This window comes from Dama dama, chromosome 22 (assembly GCF_033118175.1).
Source record: "Dama dama isolate Ldn47 chromosome 22, ASM3311817v1, whole genome shotgun sequence".
Taxonomy (NCBI): domain Eukaryota; kingdom Metazoa; phylum Chordata; class Mammalia; order Artiodactyla; family Cervidae; genus Dama; species Dama dama.
Genome location: NC_083702.1, coordinates 40,268,190 through 40,283,860, shown reverse-complemented (window position 1 = coordinate 40,283,860; position 15,671 = coordinate 40,268,190). Strand labels below are relative to the sequence as shown.

The window sequence follows — 15,671 nt, the reverse complement described above, 5'->3', positions numbered from 1 at the left end:
ATACCATGTTGCAGGGGGTGGGGTGGAGCAGAGAGCTTGCTTTTAATGGTTTCTTGTTATAGCCCTCAACAAAGCTGTGTCAATTCCCTTGGCTTTACAGGCTATTGCCCAGAAGAAAAGATGTTTGGTTTTCACAAGCCAAAGATGTACCGAAGTATAGAGGGCTGCTGCATTTGCAGAGCTAAATCCTCCAGTTCTCGGTTCACTGACAGTAAACGCTATGAAAAGGATTTCCAGAGCTGTTTTGGGTAAGATCATGTGATGTTTGTACCATTTTTTAGAGTGAAAAAGATCACAGTCTAAGGAGATACTTCTAAGCAAAGGGATCGGAACAGTGCAGTAATAATTAAAATCACTCATATTCTAACCTAGGTTGTTTCAAGGCACTTGCTCTTAAATCCAAACGATGCTGAGAGCATACCTTTTTTTCCCCCCTAGATTATGAGGAACTACCAAGTTTATTGTGAAGCCCTTAATCATGGGGGAGTTGAGAGGGAGGCTCAGAAGGGAGGAGATACTTGTATACCGATAGCTGATTCATGTTGTACAGTAGGAACCAAAACAACATTGTAAAGCAATTATCCACCAATTAAAACTATATTTTTAAAAAGTTATAATAGACCCTTTCATTGTTAATTTCAAGATGTATAAAGAGATTAAAAAAATAACCCTTATTCTCTCAGAGTAATTGTCCTTTACTAGTTTTCTGTACTTTGTATTGTTTTTCTAAGTTATACAAATAAATTTTAACGCGATCTGCTGAGGATATTAACGGGGTTTAATATTCTGCCCTGAAACCTGTCAGGGTACATTAGTTTTATTTTATAATTTTGTTCTTTATTTATCTTTTGACAGTAAGCCTCTGCTTAATAAAATGGAATTTACTTTCCAAAAAATACTTTGATGAAACAAGATACTTAATGTTGAGCCATTTTTGATGTTAGGAATTAATTTCACCCCTACATTTTCTTGTCAAAGCATTCTGTTGATTAGTTATTGTTAATCCTAGACTGTATTTATTTTGAAGAGTGTTAGAGTCTCCAGCAACCAATGTTGCCATTTGAAGTCACATTTTTTTCTTAATGTCTTTATTTCCAATTGTATATATAATAAATGCTATTAGTATTTTTCTGTATATATTTGTAATGTAGGAATATGTGTAGTAAATGAAAAATTCCTCAGAGAGACAATTAAAAAATAACTTGGAAACTATACATTTATTTCCCCTTATGCAGATACATTCATTAAAATAATATTACAGTGCCTCTCTGGTTTTGTTTGTTGTGAAACTAGAATATCATGGCACATTATTTTTACTTAAAGGGTAGTGTTTTATTGCTTATGTATCTATACGTTTCAAGAAAGATTAATTTGACATCATTGTTTAAAGCCATGGTGACCAGGCTCTTCTCTAGGTCTTAAATTTTACCATTGTTTAATTAAAAAAACATTCTTTATTTTAAAATGACCAAATTGCAGCACATAGGAGTTAATTAGACTTCTGAAATATTCTACAGAAACAGTAGAACTGGATCACCCCAGACAACTGGAAATAACATCTATAAACTATAAATAGTGTTTTTTCTTAAAGAAATGTAAAAGGAGACAAGTAAAGGTTTGATCTTTTTCTTATCAGGTTACATGAGACTCGTTCAGGAGATATCTGTAATGCCTGTGTCCTGCTTGTGAAAAGATGGAAGAAATTGCCAGCAGGATCAAAAAAAAACTGGAATCATGTGAGTTTATCTTTTTCTCTTTCTCAGTTGTACCTCTGTTATATTTAAAATAACACTGGTTTTCCCCCTAATTTAGGAAATGATATGTTTCTGGGGTAGAAAAGTCTGAAAAAAATAAAAATACTTGTTGCTGCTTAGATATAATCATTTAACATTTTGGCATGTTTGGGAGCAAAATGTTAATAGCTTGGTATGGCGTTTCCCCTGAGGTTGTATTGAATATACCCATTTTGGAGATTCACAGTGTACATTTAACATATTTTTAGGTTCAACCCAGAGATTCCTCCAGTTAATTAGACATGAATCCTTTTTTTCATCTCTTAGGACAACAGATTTCCTAACTCAGGCTGGCACTAATGAGCACATGGGTTTACATTCAGAACTGGATTTAAACCCTCGTTTTTTACCACTTACTACTTGTGAACAAGTGACATTTATTTATTAAGTGCAAAAAAGGATAATAGCCATGTCACAGAACTGTTGTAAGAACTGAATGAGATGATATAGAAAAAGAATAATTAGTAATCACTCAGTTAAATAGAAGCTGTTTTTATTCTTTATGTTAAATTGAGATTTGCATTTCACTTTATAATGTCGCTAGAATTCTTCAGAAAATATTTTCAGTGACCAGAACAACACTGTTAAGTGTTATTTATTTTTCTATATGCTAGCTTTCAGAAGATTTATGACATTTATACAAGAGACTTGTTTTTAAGCAGGCAGGCATTTATTCTTTACATTTTTTCTTAGGCTAGCCTTATGCTGTTCTTTGGTGACAATGTCACATTATTATAATAGGTTTCTGTGTGTCTGTTAACTTATAACATTGTGAGTTTTTCTTTAATTAATAGCTTATGTGGGGAAGATCCAAATTGTGATTTTGAAGGTGATGTCAACCTTTTTACATCAGGATGCATGCATGCTAAGTCACTTCAATTGTGTCTCTTGGCGACCCGGTGGACTGTAACCCACCAGGCTCCTCTGTCCATTACATAAGGATAGAAATCTGTAAATAGTAAATGTGAATGAAGACATGAGAAATGAGACCATATGGGGCTAGACCAGTGGCTTTACCAGGCTGTGGGAAAACATGCCGTTGCCCACACGTGGCTGACCTCAGGCTTAAGAGTGTGTAGTAAAAAGAGCATAAAGCATAGGCCTGAAAACCCTGATTTGAGTCTGGGCACCTTCCCTACCTACCTTGGCCTATTTACTAGTTTAGTGAAATAAGGCAAAATACAGTTTAATATCTCTTGGTTTTCTTTACCCTAAAATTGGAATAACAAATTACTGCTTACTGCTTTGTGGTGAAGTTAGAATCAAAAGTATATGAAAACGTTTTGTAAACTGCAGACATCATCCAGTAGGAATGTTAATTGTTGTAAGGTCTGGTTTTTCTTAACCTACTTGGCTCATTTTCACCATATATAAAATCTATATAAATTTTTTGTCCAGCAACTCCTGCTGTACTACTTCAAAGTAAAAAAAAAACGTAGATAAACTGTTTTTAATACCATGTGATGATTCAAAGTGCACATGAGCTCTTAAACCTGAGTAGAAAACTATGGTTCTCAAATTTGGCTCCTTCAAATAAGTACTCATCTGAACTAAGGGAATACAGAGGTGTCATTTTTAAAATGGTATTAAATATTCAGTATTTTCTTCCAGGTGGTAGATGCAAGGGCAGGACCCAGTCTAAAGACTACACTGAAACCAAAGAAAGTGAAAACTCTATCTGGAAACAGGATAAAAAGTAACCAGATCAGTAAACTGCAGAAGGAATTTAAACGCCACAGTAAGTTGGTTATTGAGACATGAGGATTTAAGAATGGGTGTTTTGTTTTTGTCTGCGGGTGGCACATGGCATATGTAGACCATTTTTTCTTTTGTTGCTTTTTTAAAAAAGAGTGGGAGGCAATGTTGACTTGGTAGAGATATTTTATTTCTAGGAAATCTTGGAACTTTATCTTTGATTTTGATGTCTTAAAAGTACTTTCATTAGCCGCTTCTTCAAACTGTACTTAGAACACTTGGACCATTCTCATCTCTTTATTGACATCTTTTCTAGAAGATTAATGTTTCAAGTGTGTTTACTTGATTTTTATCCTTAAGGAGATTGAGGCCTGAAGATATGCAGAAGGGCATGTAAATAATTAGTGGGCAACCCGAGACTAAAACCCAGGTTTTCTGGAGAGTAATTTTGGAAATCATAACTCACATATTGCAGCCTCAAGATTTTTAGGTTTAAAGGGGCTTAATGTGTTGGGTCAGAGGATGGGAAAGAAATGATAAATTACTAATAAGTTCGTCTGCTTTTATGGGAAGTCATTGGGGGCAGGGGACCTGTTGTAGTACTTCTGTATTTAGGAATTTAACTTTTGAAAAGGAAATCCACTGTATATAATGTTATTACCCCCGGGGGTTTGAGGCAGCGCTATTGAGACAAGCACAATAGTGTTTCTGCAGGAGAAATGGAGACATTTATATCGGTGGGATAAACTAACTGTAGTCATGTTTGCCCACCTGATTATGATCCAGATCAGACCAGATTTTGTGGCCAAATGGGTTAGAAATAAACGTTTGTTTTAAGAACCATTTCAGAATTGTAGGTGGACCTATATTGGAGTTTTCCGGATTAAAAAAGATCTGGGGACTTCCCTAGTGGTCTAATGGTTAGGATGCCACTGCATGGGGCATGAGCTGTGGCTAAAAAAAAGATCTGTAGGCCTTTGTTGGACAAAATATTATTAATCGATGTTTGTTTTAGAGTAATGGAGAAAGACAGTTAAATTTACTGATCAGACAGAAGGAAAGGAAGGAAGGAGAATTATCATATCTTGAGCATTTTGGTATATATACCAAGCATTTTACAATTATCCCAGTGATTTCAGTTTTAGAGATTAGGATAGGAAGTACAAGGTAGTGATTTCACCTTGATCTGGGGTCATTTAATAAGTGGTAGAGATGAACTTGACCTGGGGTTTGTCTAATGTCAAAACCCTGTGCCCTTTCTACATGACATAATCATCCTGCTCTTTTGGATAGCATAGCTAGCTTATGCCCCAGGACCCCAAAGTCTTTCCAGATCTGCTACTGACTCCATGCTCTAAGTTGGTGATACTAGTAAGTTGTTGGTGTTACTAGTCCATAGTTATTTTGATATATAATTAATTATATATTTAATTAATATATATTTAATCTTTGGCTAAACTTTTATAATACATTGGTAGTAAAATATTTATATAACATCAAATACGTGTATATTTTAATCATAGATGTTTCTTTCTTAACCAACTACCACCAAGGGGCAAATAAAAACTGACTCTACTACCCTTTATTCTCAGTAAATGTTTTAGTGAACGTTTAGAAAACAGTAATTTTCTTATCATTTGAGGAGTAGAGAAATTGAAAGTTTGTATGTATATTCTTAGCATCTTCCTTTAATTATAGGGAAGGTGACACCTAACTTTTGCCTTACCTAAGGGAATATGTCCAGTGTAATTTTAGATTTTTGTGATAAAGCTATGTTGTGGAGGGATTGGAGATTGAAAATTAATGGGTTTGGAGACTCAGTGAAACAAGATTTCCTAGGTGCATTGTGAATTGCTAGCAGCTGTGTTCAATGTAACAGTTTTGAGATATTTGAATTTTTATACATCACCCACTAAATGGTTTCTCTGCCTTAGTTATGTATTTACTTCTGTGCATCTTACGTGTACCTGACATGTATTCCTCGCCTTGGGATATTCTTTCCTTTGTGATATACTGGAAAGGCATTGGATCTAAGGCTTGAAGATCTAGATTTGAGTTCTTGAACAAATATGTGACCCTGGTGTTGCTTAACATTAAACCACAGTTTCCTAATCAAGAGAAGTAAGGATAAGCAAGTAAAAAGGACTTTTGTAAAACAAACAAAAAAAATTCCTCTAGAAATGTTAGCCTTTTTTTTTTTTTTTTTTTTTGTCATTTTCCCTAAAATCTGCCATGATTCTGGTTGCTGTAGAATAAAATTGAAAATCCCTAGCAAGTCTTTGGATGTCTCCTTTAGGGAAAGGGTCAGTTCCCTTAATGTGCATGGTATATTCTGTTTCCATCACTTTGCTCATCATCCCTGTCTATCCCATGTCGGGGATGGGATTTCCAAATCCTACCTAATGTTTAAAATTTTAAAAATTTCTGTTCTTATATAGTTAGAAATGGATAAATATAACTGCAATTTCAAATGGTTCATAGATATGAAGCACTTACTAGGATAGTGCATTTTCTTCAGAAGCATAGCACTGCCATTGCTGTTAATTATTAGGGAAGTCTTTTAAGTATTCCCATAGCCTTACTCCTTTAAAGCCTGCTACTCTTTTCTTTTTTTTACATTAAAAAAAATATATTCTTTTACCATTATGGTTTATCATAGGATATTAAATATATTTCTCTGTGCTATACAGTAGGACCTTGTTGTTTATCCTATATGTAAAAGCTTCCATCTGCTAAGCTCACCTTTCCACTTCATGCCACCCCAACGTCCCCGCCTTGGCAACCACAAGTCTCTGCTCTATGTCCATGATTTTGTTTCTGCTTCATAGGTTCGTTTGTGTCATATTTTAGATTCCATGTATAAGTGTTATCATATGGTATTTGTCTTTCTCTGTCTGACTTATTTCACTTAGTATGATAATCTCTAGTTGTATCCATGTTGTTGCAAATGGTATTATTTTGTTCTTTTTTATGTGAAGCCTGCTGTTCTTAAGGATTTTGTTTGGTTGTTTTTTCCCATGGAGTTAAGCTATTCATAGATTGGAAGTAAATGTACATATTAAAAACACTAATGGTGCTTTCTTTGTTTTAGATACTTAATATTATGCTATGTTATGTAAAATTTTGTTAATAGAAAACACTTGTGAGTGCTGTTCAAAAAAGCTTTCTTGAGTCTTGTTTCTCCCCATGGATGGTGTGACACAGGGTTTGTTGTCTAGTGGATACTTCATGAATATTTGATTGGTTCGCTAAATTGAAGGCTTGTCCTGTCCACCTGTGCTGGGAGTGGGGCGTCTTTAGATAAAGGGGAGATGTGTAGTGGACTCAGCCCCTGACTGGTGTTTCTGATGCTGAGAATAGCAGTAGGATGGCTTTATAGCTCAGTGACTATTAACCAAAAGATTAATATTCTGGTTTGTAAATGTATGTGATACCTTCTGAGGGCAAAAATACTAAATCATGTGTAGCTTGTATCTGATTAACTGCCTTTATTCCTTACTAAGTTAGAATCTCTTGTTTTTGGTTTATAGGTAAGCTTTCGTTTTTCTTTTGATGCTTTCAAGATTTTTCTCTTTTTCTTCAGTTTTTGGGAGTTTAATTATAGTGTGTTTTCTGGCAAAGATGGTAAAGAACCTGCCTGCAATGCAGGAGACCCAGGTTCGATGCCTGGTTTGGGAAGATCCCTGGAGAAGGGAATGGCTACCCACTCCAGTATTCTTGCCTGGAGAATCCCATGGGCAGAAGAGCCTGGTGGGCTACAGTCCATGGGGTTGCAAAGAGACATGACTGAGTGACTAACACTTTCACTTTGGCATTGGTTTCTTTGGGTATATCCTGTGTGATGTTTGCTCAGCTTAAATCTGTAGGTTTGTCTCTTGCCAAGTTTGGCACATTTTCAGCCATTATATTTGAGTACTTGTTCACCTGCGACTGCTTTGTCCTCTTCCTTCAGGACTGCAGTCTCATGGATGTAGTTCCGCAGGTCTCTTACGGCTCTTCATTTATTTTCTTTAGTGTTGTACAGGTTGGGTGATTTCTGTTTTTCTTTCTTCCAATTCACTGATTGTTTCCTCTGTCCCCTCCATTCTGCTGTTGAGCCTGTCCACTGTCCTGTCATTTATTGTATTTTTTGCAGTTTGGATTTTAGTTTCTTGGTTCTCTATAGCTTTTTTTTTTTTTTTTAACTGAGACCTGCTTATTGAGCTTATGTTTCCATTTATTTTAAGCTTGTTTATAAAGGCTCACTGAAGCATTTTTGTCATGGCTGCTTTAAAATCTGTCAGATAATTCTAGCATCTGTGTCATCTTGGCCTTAATATATACTTGACTTTTCATTCAATTTGAGATCTCCCTGGTTCTGGATATGATGTGTTTTTTTTTTTTTTTTTTTAATTGAAACTTAGACATTCAAAAATTGTGTGATAAGACTCTGAGTTTTATTTAAACCTTCTGTTTTAACTGGCTTTTTTTTTTTTTTGGTCAGAGGGGGAAATGGGAGAGGGGCACACACAGCCCTGTCCCTGCCGGGTGGTGTTAAAGTCAGGTTCCCCACCCAACCTCTATAGGTATCTGAAGTGGGAGTGGCTCCTGACTGCAGCTGGGTGGGGGTGGGATGGGAATTCAGGCTCCCACATGGTGGGGCCCTTCGGTTCTTGGTGGGCCATCGTGAAAGCCCAGACACTCTAGTCCGCTTCCACTGCCATCACCCTGGTGAAGGTGTTGGGGAGGCCTCATAACACTCTTGATAGGATGGAAATCTAGGCTTTCCAGTTGGCCTTTGCTAGGGTGGGTGTGGGTAGGGACCTGTTTTTTCTGTTTGGCTGCAGTAAAGTGGTTATTGTGTTGTAAAGATTTCCTGTCTTGCTAGACTGCCCCTTTTTTGGTCCTCTGAGGAGAGAGAGCAGACTTTTGTTGGGGGGTGTGTGTGAGAGCGCGTGTGTGTCTCACTGTGTACCCACTGGCTTTTCTGAATTGCTGGCTTCTTCAGCTTCAAGACTGGGATTTATAAGGCAAAAATAAACCCCATAAAAGCTAGGGTGCTCACCTCCACATCCTTCCTTTAAGTCTTAAGCCCTCTAGCTGCTGCCAACTTTTGGAGTCTTTAGTTTTGTTTTATATGTTATATCCTTATATGTTTTTAGTTGTACTTATTAGCAGAAGAGGGAAAAGTATGTCTACTTTTGGTTTTATCAGAAGCTCATTTTCTTTTAGATACACTTTAGTACAAATACAGTAGAATAGAAAATAATTTTTTTCCGTTTTCGACTATCTCCTTCACTGTTTTATGCTGAGGCTTAGTTGCGATGGCATATAATGAAATGATCATTTTTGTTTTCTCTTTACTTCAGATTCTGATGCTCACAGTACAACCTCAAGTGCCTCTCCAGCTCAGTCTCCCTGTTACAGTAACCAGTCAGATGATGGCTCAGATACAGAGATGGCTTCTGGCTCCAACAGAACGCCAGTGTTTTCCTTTTTAGATCTCACATACTGGAAAAGGTAAAAGCAACAGAAAATACTCTCTAACCAGCAAACCTTCTTAATTATAGGCAACTGTTTCCCACTTCCTTAGCAATTATATGGCATTTGGCAAACAGCTGGTAGCATGTGTGGTTGGAGGTGGATTAGGCAAGAATGGAGCTGAGAGTTTGGATTTTGTGTGTTTTTCCTATTAAAATTGACTTAAAATAAAAACCATGTTAAGGAGTCTAAATTTGCTATAATGGAGTATACTTAGGTATTCAACTCTCCCACTGTAAAAAAGTAAAAAGACTAGAAGTATATATATTTTTTTATGTCTTTAAAAATGGCATTAACAAGTGGACAAGTTAATAAGAAATATATATGCATGCTCAGTCACTCAGTCGTGTCTGACTCTTTGTGACCCCCATGGACTAGCCTGCCAGGCTCCTCTGTCCATGGGATTACCCTGGCAAGAATATTGGAGTGGGTTGTCATTTCCTCCTCTAGAGGATCTTCTCGACCCAGGTATCAAACTTGTGACTCCTGCGGCCCTTGCATTGGCAGGCAGATTCTTTACCCCTTAGCAGCCTGGGAAGCCTCTAATAAGGAATCACCAGAGGACAAATGCCATGTGAATGAGAAACCCCAAAGTCAAAAAAGAGATAATAGACCAGGAAAGAGAGAATATTGAAAGAGAAAGTGGTTAAGGATTTTGTAGCTCATAGATTTGGGAAGACTATAACAAGTTAAAAGCAAGGTAATAAGCAGTTATCCTATGGGTAAGGAAAATTCACCTATAAACTATGGAACATGGGAGGCGAAACAGTTAGTGAGAAAATAAAGGCTTTATTTTCAGAGGAACAACAAATACACAAGCTGAGTTCTTAGCATGAACAAAGGATGCCAAAAAACCATAGATTTAACACCTGCAGTGGCCCCAGAGATAATTCTCCCAGGCAAGAATACTGGAGTGGGTTGACGTGTCCTTCTCCAGGGGATCTTCCTGACCCAGGGGTCGAACTCATGTCTCTTAGGTATCCCTCATTGGCAGGCGGGTTCTTTACCCCTAGCGCCACCTGGGAAGCCCTTACATGACAACAATAGCATGTAAATCAAAGTAGTAGAAGTAATGGGAGTTAAAATGTCCTCATATCTTTGTATTGTTGAGAATAAATATATTGAATAACTTTAAAGCTTGGTTAATGAACTGTATAACCACTAAAAGAATAAAAATAGCAATGTAAAACCTCCAGAGAAGAAGTGAAAGACCACGAATTTAAAACTATACCTAACAAGATAAAATGATGAAAACTTCTATATATTTGAAAATCGAGAAACCTTGGGCCAAGAAGAAAGTGTAAGTTAGAACATCCTTATAACTAAAAAATAACTGGAAAATACCACAAATCAAAACGTGTGGTATGAAATTAAAGAGGTAAATAGAAGAAGAGTTGCTTTTAATACTTAGTTTTAACACAAAGGTTTAAAATAAATGAAGTTATATATATCCAGTTTATAGATTAATGAAGCTCAATATAAAGAAAAATAAAAGCAAGAAAATCCTAGAGATAGAAGTAGGAATATATGGAGTAGAAATGCAATATGAATGAATAGTATCAGTAAAGCCAAGAGTTGGTTCTTGAAAGAGATGACCAAAGAAGTTACTAGAGATAAAGCAGATCAAGAAAAAGATGGTACCTTCTTATTTCTTGGATAAGAAAGTGATATTCAACTCTAGAAAAACAGAAGTTTAGAAGACAAAGGATATGATAAACAACTTTATGCCAATAAATTTGAACATACAGGTGAAGTGGATACATTAGTAGAAGAAGACAGTTTACCAAAACTGCCAAGAAATAGTAGAAAACTTGAAGAGTTGCATAATAAAGAAAATGGATTCAGTGGTCAGAAGTCTTCCACAAAAAACCCAAGGCTGAGGTAGACAAGTCCTACTGAATGTTCCAGAAACAAATGAATCTGATCTTGCACTGGCTTTTCCAGACTATGGATCAAGCAAGGCCTAGGCGGCAAGCATTCTTTGAGGCTAACATAACGTTGATATGTTATAAACAGTTTATCATAAGCATATTAGATTTATTCTAGGGATGTGAGATTGTTTTAAGCATTAGAAAGCCAACTAACATAAATTGACAGTTCCTAAAGGAGAGAGGAAAATGCCTATTGTATTAGTGGTGTATTGAAGATATTTGATAAATTTGAACTTTGCTTCAAGGTTTAAAATAAAACCTTTAGCAAAATAGGAATAGAAGGGAACCACACTGATAAATACTTTGTATTTTCAGGTAAAATTGAACATGTTCCTATTCCTATATTTCAGCAACATTACCTAGAAGAAACTTTCAGACATGTGCACTGATATGCACAGTGTGTTTGTAATAGCAAAAATCGTCCCATCAGAAGAAGAGTGAATGGCCCTTTCACCATTCACCTAAAACTATCACAACACTGTTAATTGGCTGTACCCTAATGCAAAATAAAAGGTTTTAAAAAGGAGAGTGTGCAAACTGGTATATTCACATGGTGGAATACCATACATAAGTGAAAATGAAAAAAAGCTCTAACAGCATAGTATATATGAACTTCAGTTATTGTTGAGGAAAAAAATTGCAGCATACAGTATGATTGCATATATGTTCATTTCTGTATATATTTTTATTTTTTGTATTACATATATGAGATAACTAGCAATATGTTTAGAGATGCAAACATGTATACAAAGAAAAAGGGGAGTGATAAACCTAAAATTTTAAGGCGAGAATGAGATTGAATGGAGTGGGGTTGAGAAGGGCATACAAGGGGATTTCATAGGAAATAATCATTTTTTTTCCTTTAGGGTGTGTGATCCATGGGTGATTTGCTGTGTTGTCATTTTTGTATGCCTTAATGTGTATTTGATAATATGTATATATATTTTTTGTCTGATCAATATTAAAATAAAACCTCCAGCTGTGTCAGCCTGTTCATGGTGGCTGTTTTTCTTTAAGATGTGGTGACTTTTGGAGGAAACAGTTAATAACTTTAGGAGCAGCCTCTGAAACTGAGGAATGCCTTCTCCCCCTTGATACTTAATAAGATTCAGTGTGGGATTTGGGCTTCCCTTGTAGGTCAGCTGGTAAGGAATCTGCCTGCAATGTGGGAGACCTGGGTTCGATCCCTGGGTTGGGAAGATCCCCTGGAGAAGGGAAAGGCTTCCCACTCCAGTATTCTGGCCTGGAGAATTCCATGGATTGTATAGTCCATGGGATCACAAAGAGTCAGACATGACTGAGTGACCTTCACTCACTTAGTGTGGGATTTAAGGGGCTTGGGTAATTCCCATTATCTGGCAAATTGAGGTCACTCTAGGAGACCATTCGTTAGAAATGTGATGAGATGGTGGAAGTAGAACCTTTCTTTGATCATGTTCTACTAGTTATAATGATTGGTGTGTATGTGTTTATGTTAGTCACTCATGCGTGTCCAACTCTTTGCTACCCCCATGGACTGTAGCCTGCCAGGCTCCTCTGTCCATGGGATTCTCCAGGCAAGAATACTGGAGTGGGTTGCCAGTTCCTTCTCCAGAGGATCTTCCCGACTCATGGATTGAACCCAAATGTCCCACAGTGCAGGCAGGTTCTTAACCGTCTGAGCCACCATTAAACTAATATAATGGTTGGTGGATCGTTCATTTTTTTGTATTCTTTTTCTGCCTTATTGATACATTTTGTTCTCTCTCCATTTTTTCTTTTAGACAGAAAATATGCTGTGGCATTATCTATAAAGGCCGTTTTGGGGAAGTCCTCATCGACACACATCTATTCAAGCCTTGCTGCAGCAATAAGAAAGCAGCTGCTGAGAAGCCGGAGGAGCAGGGGCCAGAGCCTCTGCCCATCTCCACTCAGGAGTGGTGACTAAGCTTTATGTAGAAGGGGAGCAAAAATGATTTAAATTTTGGAAAACAAAGCAACAAAATGACCCTCCTATTTTTAATTTGGATACCTGCTATTCTGCCAAAAGATGGATTTGTAGAATAGTTTTGAATGGGTTATTTTTCCTCCAGTTCCACAAACTCTGAAGCCAGTGAAGCTTACTAAGAGATAAAAAAGAAGTGTACATAATATTTAAGATGCTGAGTATTTCATAGGAAAGCTGAATGCTGCTGTAAAGTGCTCTTTAAGTCTTTTTTAAAAATCCCCTTCTAATGAATGAAATTAGGGGAATTTTCAGGGGACAGAGATGGGATTTGTTGTATGATAAACGTATGTAGTTTTAGTCTTTCTATTTTGAGAAGCAGTGGTTGGGGCATTTTTTAAGATGGCTGGCTACACTTGTTTTCCTTCGTTATAATAAATTTGTCATAACTCAGTAAACATGGACTTGCCCCTAGAGGTAGTTGTTAATAACTGAAATATTAAGGTCTTGCCAAGGTTCTGGTGATTCAAACCTGTACTACTGAATATTAAGCGGGACAGACAGCTCTCTGGTGCGAATATCTTGAAGGAGCAATTTCTAAATAGGCAGAGGTAACCTGACTGTATATGTTGCATCCTGTGTCACCTCCCTCCATATTGATATTTGATACAGATTTTAATTTATATGAAACTTAAAAAGCAGAATCAAAACTTAAAGCAGAATCAAAGTTCCTCTTGGGGAAATGTCAAGTCTTTAGGATAAGCAATCCTATATGAATAGTACCAAAGCATTACCACTTGGTAGAGAACATTCTCTATTAAAAATGTTAGATTATCTGAAAAATAACAATGTGCAAGTCTTTAGGATGGCACATGAAAACAACAAAGGTTAATGCTTCTTGGGGCACAGTTCTTAGAGGGCTTGCAAGTGTGTAAATAATTTATGTTACGTGACTGGTGACTTCACTGAAAAATCTGCACAATTCAGTTTTAGCTCTGGATTACTTCAGTTGACCTTTGTGAAGGTTTTATCTGTGTAGAATGGTTGTTTGACTTGTTTTAACCTGTTAGGGTTTTGGGTTTGTTTTTTGTTTTTTTTTCATTCTATATTAAAATTCTACTAAAAGAAAAGAGGTGTGTGTTAATGCTGAGTGGGTTGGTTTTGGTTTGGCTTCTTTTAGTCAGGCTTTCTGAACATTGAGGTGTTAGATGATACATCCTAAATGTGGAGCTCTTCCATTCTAAAACCTTCATTAAAAGCCTTTTACTTGAACCCAAACCAAAGTACTATCTATTGCCTCTTTTCTAAAAGTACAGGAAAAATATATCACCCGTTTTCATAATGAGGAAGGATCGTTAGCCTCCCTGGTAAAACATGACTCAGTGCTTATTTTTAAAACTGGATTTTAAAGATTGGATAGTATACGTAACAAGAGAGTGAGCCACTTTTTATGGGCACCCTATAGTTTTATAGTTTTTAATCGAAACTTAAAATTTTATATTTCTTCCTTTGGAAAAAACTACAAGCCACCATATGCACAGACTACACAGTGAGTTGGGTCAGTGCTCCCACAGACTTTGAGGTGTATTACAAGAACCCCAGCCATTATCATCTTCCTCCTGAGTTATTTTGAAATTTTTTTTGTACATTTTGGCTGCAGTATTGGTGGTAGAATATACTATAATATGGATCATCTCTACTTCTGTATTTATTTATTTATTACTAGACCTCAACCACAGTCTTCTTTCCCCCTTCCACCTCTCTTTGCCTGTAGGATGTACTGTATGTAGTCATGCACTTTGTATTAATATATTAGAAATCTACAAATCTGTTTTGTACTTTTTATACTGTTGGATACTTATAATCAAAACTTTTACTAGGGTATTGAATAAATTTAGTCTTATTAGAAAATAAAAGAGGCTGTTTTGTGGTTTTGTTTGAAAGGTGTTCCTAAGAATAACTAATACTTTTGGCCCTCACAGGTGTTACTCAGTATAAGCCCTTAGTATTGTAAGAAGCCATGAAGGAAAAAAGTCCTCTTTTCCAAGAAGTACAGAATATAGACTGCAGAATCTGCCTGCAGTGCAGGAGACCCAGGTTTGATCCCTGGGTTGGAAGATCCCCTGGAGAAGGAAATGGCAACCCACTCCAGTATCCTTGCCTAGCCTGGTGGGCTACAGTCCATGGGGTCGCAAAGAGTCGGGCACGCCTGAGCGACTAACACTTACTTACAGACTTTAAAATACAGATCTCCTCTGCTTACCTTGGGGTTACACCCCAATAAATACAAGTTGAAACCATTGTAAATGAAAAATGCATTTAAGTGACTTTCTTCCCTGTGGTCCAATGGTTAGGAATCCGCCTTGCAGTAGGGGGAGAGGAGGGAGAGGGAGTGAGGAACACCCAGGTTGGGAACTAAGATCCCACATGCTGCAGAGGCACTGAGCCCTTGTGCAACAAGCAGCTAGAGTCAGCTGTGAGGAAAGATCCTGCATGCTAAGTGAAATAAATATTTAAAAAATGCATTTAATATATTATAGCTTAGCCTGGCCCACCTTAAACATACTCAGAATATTTACATTAGCTTACAGTTAGCAAAATCATCTAACACAAAGCCTATTTTTAATTAAATATTGAATGTCTTATGTAATTTATTGAATGTTGCACTGAAAGTGAAAGCCCAAATGGCTAAACATACTGGTAGTTTACCTCAGGGTCATGTGGCTGATGGGAAGCTGTGGTTTGCTCTGGCTCCCTGCTGCCAGTGCATCATAAGAGTATCCTACTGTGTATTGCTAGCCTGGGAAG

At 36.8% G+C, this 15,671-nt stretch overlaps 1 protein-coding gene across 3 annotated transcripts in view; it reads left to right on the top strand.

Annotated features, from left to right (window-relative positions):
* The window catches only part of SINHCAF (SIN3-HDAC complex associated factor), a 28,616-nt gene extending 13,837 nt beyond the window's left edge, over positions 1-14,779 (top strand). For all 3 annotated transcript variants that reach the window (XM_061125225.1, XM_061125224.1, XM_061125226.1), the window contains exons 2-6: positions 101-248; positions 1,637-1,736; positions 3,405-3,531; positions 8,837-8,987; positions 12,703-14,779. In XM_061125225.1, the coding sequence (XP_060981208.1) occupies positions 121-248; positions 1,637-1,736; positions 3,405-3,531; positions 8,837-8,987; positions 12,703-12,862 (666 nt within the window). In that variant the 5' untranslated portion in view covers positions 101-120 and the 3' untranslated portion in view covers positions 12,863-14,779. The remainder of the gene's footprint in view (positions 1-100; positions 249-1,636; positions 1,737-3,404; positions 3,532-8,836; positions 8,988-12,702) is intronic.
* Positions 14,780-15,671: the final 892 nt, after the last annotated feature.